This window comes from the organism of the source record quoted next, unplaced genomic scaffold (assembly GCF_019419815.1).
Source record: "Pyrus x bretschneideri cultivar Hongxiangsu unplaced genomic scaffold, Pyrus_bretschneideri_v1 Contig45, whole genome shotgun sequence".
Classification (NCBI taxonomy): domain Eukaryota; kingdom Viridiplantae; phylum Streptophyta; class Magnoliopsida; order Rosales; family Rosaceae; genus Pyrus; species Pyrus x bretschneideri.
Window position 1 is genome coordinate 771,034 of NW_025999779.1, and position 24,357 is coordinate 795,390.

Genomic DNA, 24,357 nt, shown 5'->3' on the forward strand with positions numbered 1-24,357 from the left:
CACTTGGACAACTTTCAAGAGATGACTGCTAGTAGACCATCCTCTCCGTGGAGACATTACCATGACCTCAAATCAGACCTTGGTTGAGACTTTTGACTTACCAAAGTGTCACACGCTTTGGGACGATGAGAAACAGGCAACTAAGTTACTAGATTCGACCAAGAAGTAGAACTCTCCAAGAAAGTGATGCCTTGCAACAAATGATGATTTTTCCAAGAAAGAGTATCTACAAGCTGGAAGCAAGGAAGATGTACAGAACTCTTCACGAACAAGGCAAAGTAGCAGACGAGAGATGCAAACGCACCAAAGGCTATGATGATGAAGGTCATCTTGGTCAATTTGATCCTCGCAGAGTCCAAGCACCTTGGCTTCACATCCAAAGAGAAGACAAAGAAGATCCACCAAGCTACGACAGTGTTCTATTCAAGGTTCTAAAAGAAGTTAGGTGCTAGTCGGGCAGCAGGCTGAGGCCTAGCGGCTAGGCGGATTTAAGTAAGTATACTATATTTCATATAAATAAGTGTTTATTTATACTTAAAATATATGTAATCTCACCATGACACACTTATCAACCCCTCGATTGCTCACACGAAAATAAAATGTGTTCATACAGGCGAAGAAAGTGCCGCCAATATCCTTCAACTTTTTGTCACCAAGAAACTTGGCATAGAGAAGCTTAACAAATAAGTCCAGTCGGCTATCTAGTTTTAATGACACCACATCTACCACTGTTGGCATCATTGAGCTCGACATCTACTCACCCCATATCGTCAACCCCTAGAAGTTTGTGATCACTGATGAACCATTGCCCTATAACCGTATCTTGGTAGGCCTTGGATGCCAGATTGATGCCCAAGTTGAAGCAAGTACTAGAAGATATGATTTCCCATGCCCGAAAATGGAGTAGGTAAGACAAGGATAAATCAGACTATGGCCAAAAAGTGCACAGTCTAATGACCCAAGGAGGAAAAAAAGATGAAGTTTATCCCAGTAAGCGTAGCAATAGACAACAGGAAAACTCTAGACGACTCCAACCAGGATCAAGAAGATGGCTCCAAACGTGACTCATCGACAGAAGAAGAAGGATGGAAGCCATAAAAAGGTGTCATACTTGTCATGCTTGACCCATGTCACCCCGAAAGGAAGGTGCGGATAGGTTCCAAGCTTAGCGAACAAGAAAAAGATGAGCTCTGCCTTTCTTCAGCAAAACAAAGATGTGTTCGCATGGTCCCCTTAAGTAATGCCAGAGATCAATCCAGATATTATCTGGCACAATCTACACATAGATCCAAACTTTAAGCATGTGGCCCCGGCCAAGATCACATCGTTAGCCAAGCTGGTTTTGGACTAGATTACTTTTTAGGTCATTGATCACTGTGTGTTGGATGCGATCACCACCTAGTCGACTTTGTTTACATGGTTTTCCTTATAGAAGTTTCTTTCAGAGTAATGGTACCACTTTATGATGTCATAACATCCTAATAGGCCACCTTGACATCATAAATCCTTAACGTCCTTACACGCCACCTTGGCGTAGATTCTCTTTACCTTTTTGTTCCTTCTAGGAAAGTGATGGTATTCTGGATCAGTGAATAGAATCTTTGAAGGCTTACATGGCCAAACCACGGAAATCTATGCAAACGACATCATGCTGAAAGGTTAAAGACGTATAGATCACATTAAGAACCTCGCAGAGACATTTCAACTTCTGCAAGCGTACAACATGACGTTGAATCCTAACAAGTGCACATCTGGAGTCTCCTCAGGCATCTCTTTACAATAAGTACTAGTCCGTGATAGTTGATCGAGTATTTTGTAAATGTGCTGAGAGATTAGTGGAAAAGCTACAACCCAATGCGCTTAATGGAACTGTTGTAAACATGGAGGACAGATTTTCTCAGTAAACTCTTGATGTTATAGGCCTGTCTTTGTTCAACTACAATTTTTGTTCTAAATGCTTATTTCCAGGTTATTGATTCTGTTTACACTGCATTGAAAGAGGCTGAGCTTCACTCTATTGATATATTGCCATATTAGAAGGCAAGCACTCTCTCAAGTTTCCTAATCTTTGCTGCTGTATTTTTTTTCCCTTCCATTTGTGGATTGTGACCACAGTTACGTATTTTCTTTTTTCAGTTGTTATAGGTTGATGTTTGCAAAAGATAATCCCAAGACAAATAAAAGCTGAAAACGGTTTCAGGGATCAGGAGTTCTGTTGAAGAACTTATTGCTAAGTGCAAAGAAATTGTGGAAGCTAAGGGTGAAAGAATTGATGAGGAAGAATATATAAATAACACTGATCCAAGCATCCTTCGTTTTTTGCTTGCAAGTAGGGAAAAGGTCAGCATATACTAACGTTCATGATGATAACTGCTCGTATATTTTTAGCATCCATAATTTCAATAAACATTTACCCTTTGACAAAATTAAGGTTCATGTTGAAAAGGGGAACACTTTTTTATCTTTTTTAAAAAAAGAGCATTGATCTTCTTACATAGTAACAGTGTTATGACAAATGAGAGTGTATTATCTGCATATGCATATGTCGAAAATGCTCATTGCCTTCCTCTTTTTCTAATATGCCTGATTTGAGTTGTACTAGACTTTATGCATATAATTGTTTGTTTGAAAAAACTAAAGATGTTTTTCATTAACCTATTCATTTTCGAAGAATGATTAAGATTGTTGATGAGCTCAAGAGTAATCCAAGTCTTCTTCTGTCATTAGTTTTGGCTATAAAGTAAACACTAAGATCGCTATACTTTTTAGTTCTAAAGTGAAGCATGAGGACTGAGGATTGTAGACATCAAAATTTTGGTAAAATAAATGTTGACCAATGCATTAAAATTACAACCTCTACTCATTTCACCTATATCATTCACTTACTTCACCCACTTACTCCACTCTTTTCACCTACATCATCCACTTACTTCACCTACAACATCCACTTACTTCACCTACAATCTCCACTCATTTCACCTACATCATCCACTTACTTCAAGAAAATTTGTGGTGGTGATTCATTCTCAAAGCCTATAAATAGGCTTCTCCATCAAGGTATCAAGGATCCAAAAAAAAATCAACTAATTCACTTTACACCAAAACCTTGAAGCCTTGAAACTCTAAAGCTCTCAAGCAAATCCTCCTTCAAGATCAAGCCCCGATGGCCCTTGAAGAAAGTGTTCATCGTTCATCCTAAGATCAAGCCCCAACGGCCCCTTGGATCAACAAACATCAACAAATCCACACATCCAACCATCCTTCAAGATCAAGCCCCAACGGCCCTTGAAGAACTTCCACCAACTCAAAGCCAAGCCCTGACAGCCCTTGAAAAACTTCCACCAACTCAAGATCAAGCCCCGATGGCCCTTGAAGAAATCCGCACAGCCATCCTTCAAGATCAAGCCCCGACGGCCCTTGAAGAAGCTCCCACCTGTTCATCCTAAGATCAAGGCCCAACGACCATTTGGATCAACAACTTCAAGATCAAGCCACGACGGCCCTTGAAGAAACTTCCAACTGTTCATCTAAGATCAAGCCTCGACAGCCCTTGGATCAACAACACATCAACAAACCAACATCTTACGGCGATAGAATCAAAGGACCAAATTACAAAGAGATTGTAACCCCAAAATCATTAATACAAAATATTACTTTGTACACGTGTTCTTGTCTCGTTCGTCGTCAGGAAAATTTGTGTTTACAAGGATGCAATACTTTTCAGGTATCAAGTGAGGAATTGCGAGATGATCTTTTGTATATGTTGGTTGCTGGACATGAGACGACTGGTTCAGTTGTGACTTGGACGATATATCTTCTAAGGTATCCATTCCTTCTATTTTTTTCTCTCATTCCCATAGGTTGGTGAGGTACCAATGTGTACTAAATTATTCATGTATTTGATTATTTTCGTTAATGTAGAATCCCCACACACTGTGAAAGCACAAGAAGAAGTTGATAGAGTTTTATGATGAGTTACATACTTTACCATAATCTTATTTATTTTGGTTATTATTTTAGAAGAATTTTGATACTTTGAAGTGTATTTTCAATATAGAACTTTCAACTTTCTCTGGGGCGAAACGTGATCAAATGGATGTACTTTGGAGTAATTCCAATTGAAGGACGTTCATGAGTTGTTGAGCTTGATCGTGTCAAAATATTAGATTTTTCCATAAAACGGTTTTTTTTCTGACGATGGAATAAAGGAGCAGTGCGCGGTGGTGGAAAAATGACGTTTCGGGCTTGATTGCGAGTTTTGGAGCCCAAGATGACCTATTTGGGTTTGACTCCTTATGGAGATGTGTTCAGATTGTTCCATTCTTTAAAACAAGCTATCATGGACCGGATTTGCAGGAGTTCTAGAGCTAAAACCTGGCTGGACAGTTGCAGTGCAGATTCTCCTAGCCTAATTGGACTTTTATTTCTAGTTTATTTTATTATTATTTGGTTTTCTAGTCAAAACCTAAGACTTTTATTAGGGATAATTGAAATGCATATGTAATATAAATTAGGGGTCTGTTCCTTAATCTCTTGTGGGTGAAAAGAAGGGTTCTTGAAGAATTTCAGACTTAACTTTAAGGTGTTTTTGATTTTTTTTGTCTTAATATTTTCTCTAGTATTTATTATGAGTATGCATAATTTCACACTCCTTGACCCTATATGAATATAATGAATGAACACTATCTTCAATTTAAAATATTTACACTAGTGGATACCACAAAATCTTATGTTATACTTAATGAAAGTATGAATAAACTCTTAAGTGTTAGTGAATCTATTGTTTTGATGGGATACGCATTCCACAAAACTAGTTTCAGCGATCCAACCGTCAAACATGTTTGTATATGCTTTGAGATCGCATACACCAAAAATTGCAAAAAACAAACATTCAAAGATCAAGTAACGAGACAAAGCTTTTCGACCAATATCAACGAAAAATCAAAATTTAACGGTTATTTTAACTCCGATTTTGATGATTTTTTTACAGCCACACTCCTTGACCCTATATGAATGCAATGAATGAACTCGATCTTCAATTTAAAATATTTACGCTAGTGGACACTAGAAAATCTTATATTATACTTAATGAAAGTATGAATAATAAACTCTTAAGTGTTAGTGAATCTCTCGTTTTGATGGGATACGCATTCTACGAAATTAATTTCAACGATCCAATCGTCAAACTTGTTTGTATATGCTTCGAGATCGCATACGCTAAAAATTGCAAAAAACAAACATTTAGAGATCAAGTAAAGGGACAAAACTTTTCGACGGTTATCAATGAAAAATCATGATTTAACGGTTAATTTAACTCCGATTTTGATTATTTTTTACAAGCTACACTCCTTGACCCTATATGAATACAATGAATGAACTTGATCTTCAATTTAAAATATTTACACTAGTGGATACCACAAAATCTCATGTTATACATAATGAAAGTATAAACAAACTCTTAAGTGTTAGTGAATTTATTGTTTTGATGAGATACGCATTCTACGAAACTAGTTTCAACGATCCAACTATCAAACATGTTTGTATATACTATGAGATCGCATATGCCAAAAATTGCAAAAAACAAACATTCAAAGATCAAGTAACGGGACAAAACTTTTTTACGGTTATCAATGAAAAATCATGATTTAACGGTTATTTTAACTCCGATTTTGATGATTTTTTTACAGCTCCACTCCGTGACCCTATACAAATACATTGAATTAACTCGATCTTCAATTTAAAATATTTACACTAGTGGATACCACAAAATCTTATGTTATACTTAATGAAAGTATGAATAAACTCTCGAGTGTTAGTGAATCTATTGTTTTGATGGGATACGCATTCTACGAAACTAGTTTCAACGACCCAACCGTCAAACATATTTTTATATACTTCCCGATCGCATACGCCAAAAATTGAAAAAATCAAACATTTAGAGATCAAGTAACAACACAAAACTTTTTGATGCTTATCAACGAAAAATCACGATTTAACGGTTATTTTAACTTCGATTTTGATGTTTTTTTACAGCTACACTCCTTGACCCTATATGAATACAATGAATGAACTTGATCTTCAATTTAAAATATTTACACTAGTGGATACTACAAAATCTCATGTTATTCTTAATGAAAGTATGAATAAACACCTAGTGTTAATGAATCTATCGTTTTGATGAGATACGCATTCTATGAAATTAATTTCAATGATCTAACCGTCAAACATGTTTGTATATACTTCGAGATATGCCAAAAATTGCAAAAAACAAACATGTAGAGATCAAGTTATGGGAGAAAAGTTTTTGACGGTTATCATTGAAAAATCACGATTTAACGGTTATTTTAACTCCGATTTTGATGATTTTTTTACAGCCACACTCCTTGACCCTATATGAATGCAATGAATGAACTCGATCTTCAATTTAAAATATTTACACTAGTGGATACTACAAAATCTTATGTTATACTTAATGAAAGTATGAATAATAAACTCTTAAGTGTTAGTGAATCTCTCGTTTTGATGGGATACGCATTCTACGAAATTAATTTCAACGATCCAATCGTCAAACTTGTTTGTATATGCTTCGAGATCGCATACGCTAAAAATTGCAAAAAACAAACATTTAGAGATCAAGTAAAGGGACAAAACTTTTCGACGGTTATCAATGAAAAATCACGATTTAACATTTAGTTTAACTCCGATTTTGATGATTTTTTTACAGCTACACTCCTTGACCCTATATGAATAAAATGAATGAACTCGATCTTCAATTTAAAATATTTACACTAGTGGATACCATAAAATCTTATGTTATACTTAATGAAAGTATGAATAAACTCTTAAGTGTTAGTGAATCTATTGTTTTGATGGGATACGCATTCTACAAAAATAGTTTCAATGATCCAACCGTCAAACATGTTTGTATATACTTCGAGATCACATACGCCAAAAATTGCAAAAAACAAACATTTAGAGATCAAGTAATGGAACAAAACTTTTCGACAGTTATTAATGAAAAGTCACAATTTAACAGTTATTTTAACTCTGATTTTGATCATTTTTTACAGCTACACTACTTGACCCTATATGAATACAATGAATGAATTCGATCTTCAATTTAAAATATTCACCCTAGTGGATACCACAAAATCTTATGTTATACTTAATGAAGGCATAAATAAAAAGTTTTGGTGAATACATCGTTTTGATGGGATACGCATTCTACGAAAATAATTTCAACGATCCAACCGTCAAACTTGTTTGTATATGCTTCAAGATCGCATACGCCAAAAATTGCAAAAAACAAACATTAAGAGGTCAAGTAATAGAACAAAACTTTTCAACAGCTATCAACAAAAAATAACGCTTTAACGGTTATTTTAACTCTGATTTTGATGATTTTTTACAGCTATACTCATTGACCTTATATGAATACAGTAAATGAATTTGATCTTCAATTTAAAATATTTACACTAGTGGATACCACAAAATCTTATGTCATGATGATCGATGAAAATTGAGGATTTTGTAAAGGGAATAGCATGTAAGCTTTGAGTTCCATTGGCAAGGTTTAAACTTTTGAGAAAGGCTTCACAACCTTGAAAACAAAAACTCTTTCATTTTGCATATCCTTGCACATTTAATATTTTGTAATAGACTAGTAGTGTATGGGTGTTTGTTTATTTGGCTCTTATTTTCAAGTGTAGATGCAATACTTAAACGACAAATGTGTTTTAATGTTTTGAAGTAATATTTATGTGGCAATGTGTGGTATGTGCAAATTTAAGGGAAAAAATATATTTTTTTTGAACGGGTCATAACAGGTCAGGTCACTTTACCCGTTGGGTAAATTGACCCGACCTGTTAAAGATCCGTTAAGATAACGGGTGTGACACGACACGACCTGTTAAGATAACATGTGTTATACGAAAACGACACAAACACGACAGACACAACCTGTTTGCCAGGCCTAACGATAACGGTTAAACCCTAGTCTTTCTCATAATTATTTTAATTTAAAATCGTTTTCTTCTTTGCTGCCATTATTTTCCAAATTTTTAGATTTCTTTTATTGTTAATTTAATCTTTAAAAATTCAAAAATCTCAAATCTTTGATAAATATCTTTTTTACTAATTAATTAAGAGTTAATTTAATTACAAATTAGCCAAACAATCTTTGGGACAACAACCTTGCATTTTACAAGGACATCGCTCATCCTATGATAACATAAAGAGCCTGAAGTACCTGACGTGCTGCATAATGGAATCATTTCGTCTCTTCCCACATCCTCCTGTCTGTTAAGTTCCCTTCCGTTTATATGAACTGTAATGCAATCAAGAAAAATTGAAAAAACAGTGGATGGTATAAGTTCATATCAACTCGTGTTTATTCTTGGTGGTTCCATTGCTCTAATTGTAAGAAGTAATTTGAAAATCAACAAGTTACTAGGATCATAGATAAAACCAAAATAATTACAATAAACCAATCAAACAGTTAAAGGGAATAAACTTATCTTCCGAAGTGGAGGAAGAAGAAGAAGCCATGACTGCTAGGGTTTCATAAGGAGTCTTCTACACTCAAGCAGTCGAGAGTCCTTGCTATCAAATAGGGTTTTAGCATGAGATAGGATAATATTGTGAGTGCAGGGTGATAGGCATTTTACCACCTGCAAAAGTAGGGATAAAAACACTATAAATACTTGCAAGAATACAAGGTAATTATAATATAGTCGGCTCTAGCAAGGTCATTATCCTCAGGAATTGAATGAATAATTTGTATCAAATCAAATCTTAATTAATGATTTAAAAAAAAAGTTTGGGAAAAAGGTGATTTGTGATTTCAAATAATAAAAACGAATTTAATAGAAAATAATTAAATAAAGTGACAAAATAAAATAAACTAAAAGAAATTGTTTTTGAAAATTAAATTGTGGAAGTCTAGGGTTCCGCTGTTATCTTAACAATCCTATGTAGTTCTTTCAATTACTTATGAATTACATATGCATATTTTGAAGGTTAGGTTTTCTTAAAATATGCCTACTTGGACCCCCAACATAGAGGTATATCAAACATGCAACTCGTCTGTGATATTCAGATCAAATCCAAACATGCATAACTCATTAAACTTTGTGAAACTTTTTGAAAAACCATACAACTCTTAAGACGTGGTATTCATCCTAAGTGAACTTACACATATTAATCACAAGAAGCCTTCGTCAATTTCAGGGACCGACCTCCGACCAAAATTGCATCGAATTACTTTTTTAAAGATCGTAATGGTAGCTAAGCATTAAGACAATTAGACAGTATAAACCAGTGATTAATAATTCAAACTTGCATGCATAATATCATAAGCAAGTTGAAAAGAAACTACGTATTCTTACTAAGGCTCGTGGCCTCACCCTAGCAAATGGAATTTAGTTACTAGCAATCATATAACGAAATATTATTAAAAATAAGGATAGAAAACACCATGAAAATAAACTTGAATCCAAAAGCTCTCTAAAGTTTGCGTGCGTTTTCTCCCCTCCCCTGTCTTCTCCTACCAAAAAACCCTAAAGGCTAAAAAGCCTTATTTATACTACTAGAAAATAAAACCCTAAAAAGTCTTAGAGTAAAACTAGGAAACATAATTAAAATAATAAAAAAGAAAATAAAAAGGTTTCCTATTTGAACTAAAATTTGAACTTCTCAGAAAATCAGACTTTGACTAATCAAATCAACTCTGATTTAGTCCCAAAAGGTCTTTTTTGAAAGCTAAAGTTGTTCCCTACAAATCGTCAGAAGGAATATTCCTCAAAATATGCCCTCTTGACCTCCAAAATACCCAAAACGTCCAGAAACGTCAATCTGGGAAAGTTGCGCGTTGGGCCTTTATTTCATCGCCAAGGTCAAACGGCTAAGTAGAAAAATCTGAAACTTTGATAAATCATCTTGAAAGACTCACGAACATTCTCCAATTGGAATTACTCCAAAATTCATCCGTTTCTTTTTTCTCCAGAGGAAGTCAAATGTCCTACATTAGAAATATAATTCACACATAATAACCAATAAATTATTACTAAGACTAGGGTAAAATATATAGTATAATATGGACTCATCATAGGGACCTCCCTATATATATCCGTATTTCCTTGATATCAGACCTATTAACTGATACCTTGGATATTCCAAACTGATTGGGGTTTCAGTATAGTCCTTATAGGTATTGAACTCTTGTCAAGTCTTGATAAGGTTACTTGAATATAATTGCATGTTATTAGGACTCTTAATCTTAGCCAAATAAGATCGGAATTTCCTCAACATGATAACTCATACACTGAGCTATTAGTTTGTCGAGAACAAGAACTCATTCTTCTTGACACTCACATCTTACACTAATTTATTTAGGTTTTGATAAGAAGAGCTCAAGTTGCTGACGTGCTCCTTGGAAATTACAAAGTCAGTGGTCAAGAAATCAGGATATCAGTATACAATATCCATCGTTCTTCAGAGGTACCATGTTACGTTAAATTTGAACCCAGTGCACTATACATGTTAATTAAAAATGTATGGAATAATGAATATAAAGTACTGAAGAATACAGAAACTGTAATATGAATATGTTTCCCCTCAAATCTTTTTTGAGAATATGTTTTCCTTCTAATCATGGAAATTAAAAACGTATTCGGGGTGTTTTTTCCCTTATGGTTTTACAAGGTGTGGGAGAGAGCAGAAGAGATTGGACCTGAATGATTTGATCTGGAAGGCTTTGTACCTAGTGAAACAAGCACGGATTTCAGGTACTTACAATTTATGCCCTTTTCGGGATGTTGCAGCGGCTACATAATATCTGGACTTGTCCTCCTTGGCATTCTTTTTAAAAACGCATGCTTGTAAGCAATCAACCTAGAGCCCCAATAGCTTCTTTCTTTGCATTTACATAGCTCGTTTACCAATAATTAAACAAAATTATCTACTGTAGGTGTGGATGCAAATTTCTTCCTCATTGATCTTGGACAAAATTGCACCTACAAAACAATTAACACCTTAGGGTTAAGGCCAAGAGCCTCTTGCGCCCACAATGAATTTTGTGGGTGGGTGGGGGGGCTTTGGCCGAAGAACCTCCAATGCTAAAGTTAGAATTTAGAGAGAAAAGTGTTTAGAGAATATTTGGGGTTTTTTTAGGTGTGTTGGAAGGAAGTTTTTTTGAGAGAACGGAGGGCTTTTTATAGGTGAACGGCCGGCCTCTTTGGGTAAGAGAGGTTTGGCCAGCTAGCTCATTTTGTGGGCTAGGTTCTTGATTTAGGTTGAATTCAGGAGTTATGGGAATAATTGACTAATTAATTTAGCAAATGGAATTATTGCCAAATTAACTAGCTAATTAATATGACAAAATAGGTAAATATGATGGAATCAACAAGGGTGGCCGGCCCTTTGGGATTTTGGGGTTAATTGGGTGATTTAATTATCATTTAATGGATTACTTAGGTGATTAATCCATTAATTAGCCAATTAACATATTTTTGGAATTAATATTTTGAAGGTTATGTAATGATGGCTAATTGTTTAGCTAAAAGAGGGAAAAAGAGGTAAGAAATATATATGGAATAAAATAGGTCTTGAATTATTACCTATTCTGGGGCATTTCTAACTTAGTTGAGGATGATTGTCTGCTACTCACGCGTAGGAATCCTGATAGACCTCAAGGGTATATTTGTCTTCTTTATCCAAAAATCTACGTGTCACCTTGTGGTTATTTTGGGCTCCACAAATACCCCTACACCTGTTGGGCTACTCGCAGAAAAGGGCAATAGGTGTAGAGATTTTCTTGTCTTGGGAAACTTTGAATTGTTTCCTATTTTGACGATGATTTTCTCTTTTAATAGGAAATTAGATCCTTCTAGGAAAAGGAAATAAAATTGCTCTCAAAGCTTATTTAAGCCCACCTTAAGTGGATTATTAAATCAACTTTTTTGAGAGAAACTTATTTCACCCTATAAGCGAGAAAGAGCTTAAAGGATATTTATTCCCCCTCCTCTAGCAATCTTCTACATCTTCCCTGTGCAAAGGATCGTCTTTCGTTGCTTGCTTCGTCTTCTTGTTGTTTCTAGGTAGGAAAAATTTAATTTCCTTGTCTTCACAATTTTTTTTGGGAGCCTTAGGGCTTGAAATTTGACTTGATGAAAGTTGAGGATTTGTGAGAGAACAGTTTTGGGAGGCCACGACAAGGTTGTGCCGTGTGCATTCATATGTTTTTTGGGGCGTTGGCATGAGGAGAAATAAGCCAGGCCGTGGGGCCTGGTAATTTTGCTGGGTTTTTGCGGCTTGGTTTCCCAAATGTTTTTTTTCTTTTTTTTTTGACAACCCTCTAATGAATCTTCCTTATTCTTTTTGTAGAATTTCTTCAAGTATGTCTTGCTCGAGCCACAAGAATGATGATGGTGTACCGCCATTGTACCATCAAGGCGGGTCTTTGAGCAAGGTTGGCTACTTCAGAGCCGCTCACTTCAAGATTAGCTCAGATGATTTGTTTAGAGACTTTCTTGAGGCATACTGGCATGCCATTCCGTCGGGGGTGTGCGTGAAGCGAGTTAGGGATGGTAGCAGCCGGGAACCATGCAGTGGGACTCGGAGAGCCATCAAGTTCCACCCCTACTATATTTCGTGTGAGGGTTTACTTTTCCTATGCCACATTTCTTCCAAGAAGTACTTTGCTTCATGAGATGTGCCCCTGCCCAATGTAATCCGAATACGGTCTGTGTGATGGTGGGGTTCCACAATCTAAGCCAATTCTTTGACTTAGATCTAACTGTCAACGAATTTTGGTACTTTGTTGACATAAGTCACATTGATGGAGTCGGGTAGCTGCGTAGCTGTGTAGCTGCGATCTCGCCATAGGCTTTTTGATAACTTGAGCAAGGGTGATCATAATTGGGCCAAGGAAACTTTGAAGATAAATGGAGAATAGGAGTCTGATTCTTCCCCCGAGCTGCGTGTACCAACGGTCTTCATATCTGGTAAGCAAGCTACTTAATCTTCTCGGCTGCTTTGCTTTAGTGCCAAACTACTTTTCAATTTTTCTAATTGTCTTCCGTTGTTTTTGTAGATTTGGAATTCGGCTCCACTCCTAAGGCTTCTCCAAACATGAGAAAGGTGCATGTTGCTCTGGGTATCCCTTCCAAGTATCGTGAATAGCGTTGGCTGCTCAATCCTCTCCATAGGGAAAAAGATGGGTTGCCCCCGAGAGAGGAGATAGAGCGAATCAAAGCTGAGGCATTTACTCGTCCTATCAGCGTGGTGAAGCCTACTATAAACGAAGGAGGGAAAAAGAAACCTTCCCCGCCTGTGCAGGAGACACCTGCTGAAAAGAAAACAAAGATTTCTTCCACTGCTCGTGAAGGTTCACCAGCTGCTCCCAAGTTTGTGATTAACTTGACTTCTTCTAACGGCGAGAAAGAAAGAACTGCTAAATTTATGCCAGTGACGCCTATTACTCTGAAGGCTGCTAGCTTGATTGCTGAAAGGATTGCTCAACGCAGAAGTTCTTTCGTGCCTCCGGTGCTTAAGTTTGTGCCAAAGCGTTCGTCTGGAGCTACATTTGGCTCACCTTTAGAGAGGCTTGCTACTATGAAGAGTGATAAAGCGCCTTTGCCTGCTAAAGTGGTGCCAAAACCTGCTTCTTCCGCTACTACGATTAACTCGTCTACTGAGAAGAAAGAAGCTGCTCGCCTAGGCAAGCTTGAAGAATCCACCAAGACTGTTTATGGGGAAGTTGCTGAGATTTGCACACTTTTGAAGCCAAATCTATTAGAAGACATGGATATATGTGCCAAGTTTCTTAATGGCGTCAAGGAAATTGTTGGTCCGAGTCTTTTCGTAAAGCACACATCCGAGTATAGGAAAACTGCTCTGCTAGCCATGATGCAGAAAACAACGATTCTGGCAGCTGAGTCTATGTTCCTTGACCAAGAAGATACTAAGGCTGCTAAAGAGATGGCAAGAACCATGGCTGCTGAAGTTTACTCCTCGGTCAAAAAAGTCAAGAAATTGGAATTTAAGCTTGCTGCTTTGAAGAGATCTAACACTTGTGCCCCCATTTCTCTACAGCTTGAGACCACTCGCCAAAAGATCGTGGATTTGAAGACTAGGCTTGATGCGATCCAAATAAAGTATGAAAGTGCAGAGAAGGAAATCGAGTGTTACATACCTCAGGTTCAAGATCTTGAGCGTTCCATCTCTGAATCCGCTCCCCTGCTTATGCAAAGGATAAAGAACTAATTGTTGCTTATAATCAAGTGATCCACTTCAAAAAGGTTGTTGATAGGCTTGAGCCCCAAGTGTTGGAACTTCAAAATGCTTTGAAGATCAATGACAATCTGAAGAAGGAAGTTGAGGAGTTGCAACGGGTTCATGCTTGCCTGCTTGAAGAAAATGAGCAGTTGAAGGGTGAGAAAGCTAGGTTCGAGGCTTCGCTTATTCAGAGCCAAGCCGACTTCTGCAAGCTGGGTTATGTAGATCATCTCTATGGGCGACCGTCTGACTTTGAGTTTTCGGGTAAAGATTTTGAGACATTCTCTATTTCTCCAGAGGACTTGCTCGCCTTTACTTTTGAGTCTTCTATCGGTGAAGTAGTTGGAAAAGTTGGTGCCCAGGCTAGGACAACTGAAGGTAAAGCACCGGATAATGCTACTACTAAGAACATGAAGGCTGCTGAAGATGTGGCGACTGAGTAGCCTTGAGATGTCCAAGCTATTGAAGAGTTGTCTTCTAGGTAGCCTTTAGGATTTTCTTTGTTTTCCTTTGTTGCTTTTGCTTGAACTTCTTTGGTCTTTACTAGTTGTTTATCAGTTTTGCTAGAAGATTTAATAAACTTATTTCCTTAGCTCTTCTCCATCTTCACTTTTCTGGTTTACGCTCTAACCTCTAGACTTTATAGACCAGTGGCAGGTGCGCAACTTTTTTTATAAACAGACAGGCTCACGTAGCCTATGCAGCCGTAGGTGTTAGAATAGAACTTTTTGCAAAGTTGTTAGCCATAGGGTTGGCAGCCAGATGTCTTACTTACAGAAGTAGACAAGCCCGCGTAACCACTAAGTTGTTAACCTTAGCTTCCTTCAACTCTGTAGGTTGCATAACAAGTATCACAACACTTTAAGACTTGGTGTAAATTGTTCCGTGCTTGGTTAAGATGAAGTTTATCGACTACATAGCATGTCGGTAGTGGATAAAACTTCATGTATACATGCTAGCTTATTTAACCTTTCCCAAGGATGCGCAGTTTGTACAAGTCTAACGTGGCTTCACTGCTTGAAGGGCACGCCCTAGGAAGTCTTCCGGAAAACTGTGGGCTACCTTAGTGCACTTGGTTGCAGCTTTAGGTTTCCAGGACAGCCACCCGTAGAGTGTACTGCGTAATGTGCCCCTCCATTTCTAGGGCCCGGTTCCCCACGAATTAGGCCAAAAGACCCAAAATCCTTCAGTTAGCTAAGCCTTGAAAAAGACCATTATGGTTACTTCTAGGAATCCCGGCGCAAGCCATCGTGCATCTAGTTATACTAGGGCCGCTAAGCTCATCCACGTCTGGATATTCAGAGTGTTAAGTTTACCTCCCGCTTTGGAGAGCATGGTTGGTCCCTTGGGGGATGCAATTCTTGCGGTGACTCCCAAAAAAAAGGTGTGATCTTCTTTTGAAATACAAGAGAGATAAGTTATTGTAGTAATGTAGTCGAGTCAAGTTGTAAATTACTTCTGAATTCTTTATTAAAAAGTGAACGGAGTGGACGAATAACTTAGTTGTAAAAGACTGCATGATAACTGGATAATCCTCGGTTTACGAGGTGGTGCCTGCTGAGCTGCTTGAGTCTTCGAGTCTTGATATAGTGGGAAATCACACATAGTATTTCCTCAAATTGTAGGCGTTCCATTGCTTCTCGATCTCTTTGTCATTCATGGAAGCAAGGGTGTAGTTACCCTTGCCGCTTACTCTGCTGATCTTGTATGGACCTTCCCAGATATGATCCATCTTTTTCGAGCCTTCTCTTCTGGCAGTGATGAAGGCCTTTCTTAGGACTAGATCTCCAGGTTGGAACTGCCGGATCTTAGCCTTTTTATTATAGCTGGAAATGAGCTGTTACTGGTAGGTTGCAATGTGGGTAATGGTTTGCTCGCGCCTCTCCTCTGCCAAATCAAAGTTTGTGGCCATTTTTTTGCTGTTCTGCTCAATGCTTGGCAATAGAGTGTTGATGCTTGGCACGATGATGTTGGGAGGAATGATTTCTTCCGAACCAAATGCCAAAGAGAAAGGAGTCTCATCGGTTGCTCATCTTTTGGTGGTGCAATATGCCCATAAACATCCGAGGAGTTCATTTGGCCATTTTCCCTTTTTGTCGGTGAGGGATTTCTTAAGGCAGTTGAGGATCATCTTGTTGGATGCTTTGGCCTGCCCTTTGCCATAAGGATACCTTGGCGTGGACATGTGTTGCTTGACGCCATACTTTTGGAAGAACTTTGCCAAATCTTTTCCCACAAATTGCGGGCCGTTGTCGGTGAAGATGGACTGAGGGATGCTAAATCAGCAAATGATGTTCTTCCATATGAAACGTTGTATATCTGTCTGTGTCGTGGTCGTCATAGGCTCTGCTTCTACAAATTTGGTGAAGTAGTCGGTTGCCATGATCATCATGCATCTGCCTCCAATAGTAGGCGGCATAGGCCCTACTAGGTCAATTGCCCACCGCATGAATGGCTAAGGACTCATCTGCGGGTATAACTCGCTAGCAAACAGTGCTGGTACCGGTTTGTAGTGTTGGCAATGGTTGCACTTTTATACTAACTCCTTAGCATCTTGGTGCATGGTAGGCCAGTAGTAGCTTGTGTTAAGAGCCTTCTGTGTTAAGGATCGGCCTCCGGAGTGATCCCCACAAACGCTTTCGTGGATTGAGCTTAGGACCTTCAAGTCATCGGGAGGTGCTAGGCAGTAGAGATGTAATCCAGTATAGGATCTCCGAACGAGAATGTCATTCCACATATAGTAGCGTGCTGCCTTGATTTGGAGCTTCCTTGACTCCAATCTTTTGGTGGGTAGTGTACCGTTGACCAAGTAGGCTATGATAGAATTTTGTCAATTGGGAGTTACACTGACCTGTGACACCTCGGCTATCGGCTCCATTTCTATGCTTGGCTTGTCAAGATATTCCACCGGCATGGAGCGTTTAAATTGGTGGTCAAGAGCGGAGCCTAAACCGACTAGCGCATTTGCATGAGCGTTGTCTGCCCGCGAAATTTGGGTGAGAGTGTAAGTTGAAATGCTTCAAGCTGCTGGCATACTTTCTCTAGGTATTGCGTCATCCTTGGATGTTTTGCCGCGTATTCCCCAGTAGCCTGGCTGGTGATTAGTTGGGAGTCAGAATGAATTGCGGGCATTTTCACAGCCAAGTCTTTCTCCATTCGGAGGCCTGCCAATAGGGCCTCGTATTCTGCTTCATTGTTGGATGTTTTGAAGCCTAGAGTGATTGTCTGCTCAAATATTGAGCCGTCTGGAGTAACAAGAACTACACCTGCCCCTGAGCCTTTGTAGTTGAATGCGCCATTAACATGCAAATGCCAAAAATCTTTGCTTGAGGGTGCAAGCATAGCTAAGGTGTGTTCGGCTACTTCTGGGGTATTCCTAGGCTGCCCTGTTGCATCGCCTAGGCTAGGTGCGAATTCTGTTATGAAGTCCGCTAAGGCTTGGGCCTTTATTAATGTGCGAGGTTGGAAAACTAAACCATACTAGCCAAGTTCCAATGTCCATTTCATTACTCCTTGGGAAGTGTTTGGACCATGTAAGATTGATCGTAGAGGATACTGAGTCATGACAATGATTGTTAAGCTTGAAAGTATAGTCTGAGCTTCCGAGCTGTAACAACTAATGCCAAAATCAATTTTTTGATCTTTGGATATCTTGTTTCTGTATCGAGATGAGCTTTAGAAGTGTAGAATAGCGGCAGTTGAGCCCCCAACTCTTCTCATATGAAGGCAGAGCACACTGCTACTTCGGAGACTGCCAGATAAATGTATAAATCCTCCGCTGCTTCCGCTTTGGATAGTAAAGGAGGTGACGTGAGATACTTCTTCAAGTCTCGGAAAGCTTTTTCGCACTCTTCATCCCATTTGTCTCGTTATGCCCTCTTGATAGCTTTGAAAAAAGGCTTGTTCGATCGGTGGATTGTGAGAGGAAGCAATTGAGGGTAGCTACTCATCCGGTCAAGCTTTGGATCTCCTTTAAGGTAGTTGGAGACTTCATCTCTAAGATTGCTCGGATTTGCTTAGGATGTGCTTCAATTCCTCGTTGAGTTACTAAGTACCCTAAGAATCGGCCTGAAGATACTCCAAACGTGCATTTAGTAGGGTTGAGCTTCATTTTGTAACTTTCTAGGATATTGAAAGTTTCTATCAAATTGCAAATGTGGTCTGACCGCTGCTTGCCTTTTACCATGATATCATCGACATAGACCTCCATGGTTACCCTAATTTTCTTTTTGAACATCATATTTACTAGCCTTTGGTAAGTGGCTCTCGTGTTCTTGAGGCCAAAGAGCATGACCTTGTAGCAGTAGGTGCCCTGTTCTATCACGAACGCGATTTTCTCCTTGTCGAGCTCATACATGGCTATTTGGTTATAATCGGGGTATGCATCCAAAAAACTGAGCAGCTGGTTCCTAGAGGTTGAATCTGCTAATAGATCGATCCTGGGGACAGGATAAGGGTCTTTTGGGCATGCTTTGTTGAGGTCAATGTTGTTTACGCAAACCCTTCATTTGCCCTTCTCTTTCTTCATGACTAGTACAACATTGGCAAGCCATGCTGAGTGTGCTACCTCTTTTATGAATCCGACCTCCAATAGCTTGTCAATTTCTGCCTCAATGATCGCTACTCATTCTGGTGCAAAATGTCTTCTCTTTTGGATCACCGGTTTGGCAGTGGGATCGACGTGCAGTTTGTGGTAGGCCACCTCGAGGTCAATGCCGAGCATGTCGGATGGTGACCATGCGAAGATGTCTCGGTTTTCTCTAAGGAAAGTCGTGAGTTTTTCTTTCTCATCCAGACTTAGATGTGAGCCAATTCTAGTAATCTTTTCCCAGCTGCTGGGGATCAAGAATGATGTCTTCGGCGTCCTTTTCGGGTTTCCATCCTATCCCGTCTGTTTGGGAGCCATCTTCTTGATCCACCTGCTGTAATTGTTATTTGGTAACCTCTTCGCTTTTTTGGACTTCGGTAGCCTCTATGGGAGTAAAGGTCTTCTTCTTTGTTTCTTTCAACATTTGCACAGTGCATCGTCGTGATAAGGCCTAGTCAGATTTGATCTCTCCGACTCCTTCTCCTAGAATTCGGAATCAGATTTTTTGGTATTTGACAAAAGTGATGGCATCCAGCTTGATTAACCAAGGTCTCCCAAGAATCCCATTGTAGAGAGATGGGTCGGTTACGATTGTGAACATTTGTTTTGAGACGACTGGTGGTGTTTTCACGTCAAGTGTGATGTGGTTGATGGGAATTGAGGTGTGTCCGTTGAATCCGATAAGTACCTCTACTCAGGGTATGATTGTGCTTTCCAGGCCCATCTTTTGAATGACTGAGAGTTGTAGTAAATTGACCACACCTCCATTGTCAACCATCATCCTGTCGACTATAGCATGGGCTAGTTGAACAGATACTACTAATGCATCGTCATGCGGGAAATCAACGCCTTATACATCCTGCTCAGTGAAGCCAATAATAGGTCTAGGTTGGGTATCGACTACTTGGACTTGTGAGATTAGTAAAGCCTGCTAGATCTTCCTCTTTTTGGAGTTATTGGTGGCCCCCAAGTGTTCGGATTCGACGAAAATGCCACTGATTTGAATCATTTTGGTTGGCAGCTCCTTTTCTTTGTCTGTATTCCTTCTTGGCTACGCAGCCGGCTTGTCCAAGTATCTATTAACTTTGCCTTCTTTCACGAGCTTCTCTAGGTAGTTCTTCCAAGTGTAGCAGTCGTCGGTTATGTGACTGGGACCTCGGTAGAATGCATAATACTTGGTATGGTCCAACTTGGAAGTATCTCATTTTGATTGTTTTGGTAGCTTGAACCACGGCTATTTCTTGATATCACAAAGGATTTGATGGATCAGGATTGAGAACTTACAATAGTTTTTGGCTATCGGGCTTTATTTAATTGTGGGTTGGACCCTGTGCTTGGCCTCATGTCTGCCCTTGTTAGGCGACTTCTTGTTCTTCTTCCTCTGAGCAACTGTCGACTCATTTTGAGGCTGCTCGAGCGCCTTTTCTGCTCGCCAAGCCTCGCCCCAAAGTGCATGTTTCTCTGCCAGGGTGAAAGAACCTGCTAAAGTTAGGTCTTCTTTCATGATCATTTCTCAGAATAGTGGGTAGTCTGCTGGTAGTCCTTTTTGGAAGGCTGCACTTGCTATCGAGTCATCACATCCAACGATCTTTGCCTTCTTCACTTTGAACCTCTTCACATAGTCGCGGAGTGACTCCTTTGGGTTTTTCTTTATGTTGAACAAATGATCGGACTTTTTCTTGATCGAGCGGTAAGATGAGTACTCTTTGGTGAAAACCAATCTTGTGAAACCAATCTTGTGCCTCATCTTGTAGAGTGGTAGCGAATATTTTGCACATAAAGGCATCATTGTTCTGATAAAGGACCATCGCGCTTCAGTAGTGCTTCAAGTGTCTTTCTGGATCTCCATCTCCTTTGAAAGATGTGAAGTGCGGCATGTTAAATTTGCGTGAAAGCTCTGCCTGTTCAATCTCGTCCACGAAAGATGACTTGCTTATGTTGGTCATATCTCGCCTTAGGGCTTCATCAGTCATTTCATTGCGTCGAAATTCAAGCAATCGTTCATTGAAAAGTCTTTCTACCTCTTCTTGGATCTGCCTTTGTTGGGGGTAACGGAGCTCTCAGCTGCCTCAAGTCTTGATCTGCTGGCCAAGGCTGCCTTTCTACACGCTCGGCTTGTCTATGTCGTGGCTTCGGTATATGAGATAGATTCCTAACAGGCGAGGGGTTTCTTCGCCAGCTGCTGGTTGAACTTGAACCGGATTAAATGACCACTTCTCTCCGGCTGTCATGCTGCATGCTCCGATGTGATACGGATAATGCTCCTCGTAGACCTAGCTGCGAATGAACACTTTGCCTAGAAGCCTGCTATTGTTGATTATTGGAGCGTGGCCCCAACCATGAATGTATACTTGTCTATGGGCCTAGTCGAGAACGCACGCTCATCTGTCTGCTAAGACGAGAGTGTACGCTGTTTCAGGGGCCCAATTGGGAGTGTACACTGCCCGAATATTCGACCTGTGGTTGGTTGAGTGGCTGCTTGCAAGGTTCCTCGTCTGCTCTTATCCTACTTCGGGACATCTCATCTGGAGCATACTGGATCTCGATGCGTTGCTAAAGTTGATTTACTAAGGCTGTCTATTGTGCAAGGGCGCTCGTCAATTCTATGACTTGTTGGGACAAGTTTTGTTCGCCATTCGGATCGGAAAAACTTGGATGGAGTGAGCCTCTTTGAGCAGTGGAAAGATGGTGGACCCCGGGCATGAGATTTAAGTTGGGAAATGTCAAATCCGTAGAGAAACATGGTGAAAATACCTCCCGCTCAATGGTCGGTCCGGATGGTTGAGATAGTCTCAGGCCGACTTGGGCTGCTTGGAGAACCATGAGAGCAGGCTGGGCTGCAGGAGCAGGCTGTGCTATAGGAGCAGGTTGGATCACAGGAGCAGGCTGGGCTACGGGAGCAGGCTGCTCAGTGTGTGATGCATGCAAATGCGAGGCTTAGGCTCGGCCCCGTGTAAGCTTGGATGGCATGGCTTGGGCCATGATGGAGCCTCGTAGTGGTGGTGCCACTCCATTTACGACAGCGTTTTGCCTCGTGGATCTCCGCGGTCCCATTTCTTGAGTATTGGAATTTTCTCTTGTGGAATTTTCTAAATTTCTAGCCATTATATTTTTCTTATACGTTTTATCAAAGAACCTTTGCAAATAAAAAATTCTAATAATAAGAACGTATGAAAATTATTCAAATGGACTAGAAAATAGAGAAAAAACTTTTTATGCGAGAGTCTTCTACGAGTATGGATCAAAGCTCTCAATGAAAGCACCAATTTGTGGATACAAATTTCTTCCTCTTTGATCTTGGACAAAATTGCACCTACAAAACAATTAACACCTTAGGGTCAAGGGCCAAGAGTCTCACACGCCCACGATGATTTTTTTTGTTGGGGGGGGGGGGGAGAGGGGGTGGGCTTTGGCCGAAGAACCTCCGATGCCAAAGTTAGAATTTAGAGAGAAAAGTGTTTAGAGAATATTTGGGATTTTTTTAGGTGTGTTGGAAGGAAGTTTTTTGGAGAGAATGGAGGGCCTTTTATAGGTGAATGGCCGGCCTCTTTGGGTGAGAGAGGACCGGCCACCTAGCTCCTTTTGTGGGCTAGGTTCTTGATTTAGGTTGAATTTAGGAGTTATGGGAATAATTGACTAATTAATTTAGCAAATGGAATTATTGCCAAATTAACTAGCTAATTAAATGACAAAATAGGTAAATATGAAGGAATCAACAACGGTGGCCGGCCCTTTGGGATTTTGGGGTTAATTGGGTGAATTAATTATCATTTAGTGGATTAATTAGGTGATTAATCTATTAATTAATCCACTAAATTAGCCAATTAACATATTTTTGGAATTAATATTTTGAAGGTTATGTAATGATGGCTAATTGTTTAGCTAAAAGAGGGAAAAAGGGGTAAGAAATATATATGGAATGAAATAGGTCTTGAATGATTACCTATTTTGGGGCATTTCTGACTTGGTTGAGGATGATTGCATGCTACTCGCGCGTAGGAATCCTGATACACCTCAAGGGTATATTTGTCTTCTTCATTCAAAAATTCACGTGTCACCTTATGGTTATTTTTGGCTCCACAGTAGGTTCATTCCATTCAGCGGAGGGCCACAGAAGTGTGTTGGTGATCAGTTTGCTCTGCTGGATGCGGTTGTTGCTCTAGCAATCTTTATTCAGAACCTGAACTTTAAGCTGGTTCCGGATCAGAACATCAGCATGACAACCGGAACAATTCACACTACATACATATGCTCTTCAACTCACATGCTAGAATTTTTGCACAGATTGCCTAACATCCAAATCTTGATATAAGAAATTTAGATTCGTATGGATGGGATCCATGTGGCATACATATCCAAGATCAATAAAACTAAGTTGTGTAATATTTACAGACCACATTATTGATCACTTCTCTCAAATGAATGAGACGATGCGAGACTTAGTTATATAAGAAGATCTATATGTTAGTACATATAACATCACTACTACACAAGGTCTCCTAACAGTTTGCTTGTTTGTTGCAGGGTTTGTACATGAAACTGAGACAATGACACGCAAAGTCCGCATTAGCTAATTAAACAACCACGTAAGTGATGGGAGAATCCCAGTGTGCTTTAGAAGTGTCAAGAGTCTGTACTAGTATTTTACCGGATTTATGTTCGGAATGAACTAATGATGTTTATCGTTTTTAATGTGATTATCGCACTCTAAAGAGATAATAATAGGTAATGCTGCGGTTACCAAATCAAGTTTCAAAACTTTGAATTATACGGTACGAAAATATATCTCCTCAACATTATTCGTTCCTAATTAACATTCCTTTTGTCATTCATCATCTTTCTCGGGACGGCCATATGGGATTCGATGGCTTTTTAAGCTTTGTTACTACCGCCACTGTGCCATGCAAAAATATCAACAATTAACATCATGGCACAGCTTTCTTGTATTTTGTTCGCTTATTAATTAATTACTATATGTGAATTTGTATTTCAACCAAGCCAATTGTCTATAGCAGAACATAAAACAAATAAATGATATACAGTATAATCTCTATATCATAATGTTGGAATTAAACAAATTTTAGTATAAGGAGGTTATTAATTACTTAATAGAGGTGTAGTTACCGAAATTGTTTTGAACATGTTGTCCTTAATAAAAGTTGTATAGATAAAAATAAGTACATCAGTAGTGGAACATGTCAATTTTCAGGATGTACCAATTGAAAAAAGAGAGACACCTAACTAATGCATACATGTATAGTAGTGCTCGTTTTATGCTAAAAAGGTATAAGCAAGCTTGATGAGCTATGTCAAAGGTTCCATGTCAGTTAGTTGAAAAACTTCCAGCCTTTAGAACTTTTGTGCAACTCCTTTTCTAGCACAGCAATGACATCTTCTTAAGTGACAAGGGATGGTCCCTTCTCAGAACCCTTCCCGGCAGCAGCGACTGACTTTTCTTGGGCGATCATCTCTTGATATGCACAATCCTTCTTACT

The 24,357-nt window shown here is 39.2% G+C and overlaps 1 protein-coding gene across 1 annotated transcript; it reads left to right on the plus strand.

Moving 5' to 3' along the window:
* The first annotated feature begins 1,048 nt into the window (after window positions 1-1,048).
* On the plus strand, window positions 1,049-23,413 carry LOC103933149 (carotene epsilon-monooxygenase, chloroplastic). Its single transcript, XM_048567543.1, is given in 12 exon segments — window positions 1,049-1,102; window positions 1,767-1,945; window positions 1,947-2,056; window positions 2,146-2,191; window positions 2,193-2,340; window positions 3,725-3,822; window positions 3,917-3,963; window positions 8,199-8,296; window positions 10,393-10,497; window positions 10,702-10,784; window positions 22,949-23,104; window positions 23,383-23,413. Coding segments are annotated over 12 exon segments (1,155 nt in total).
* Window positions 23,414-24,357: the final 944 nt, after the last annotated feature.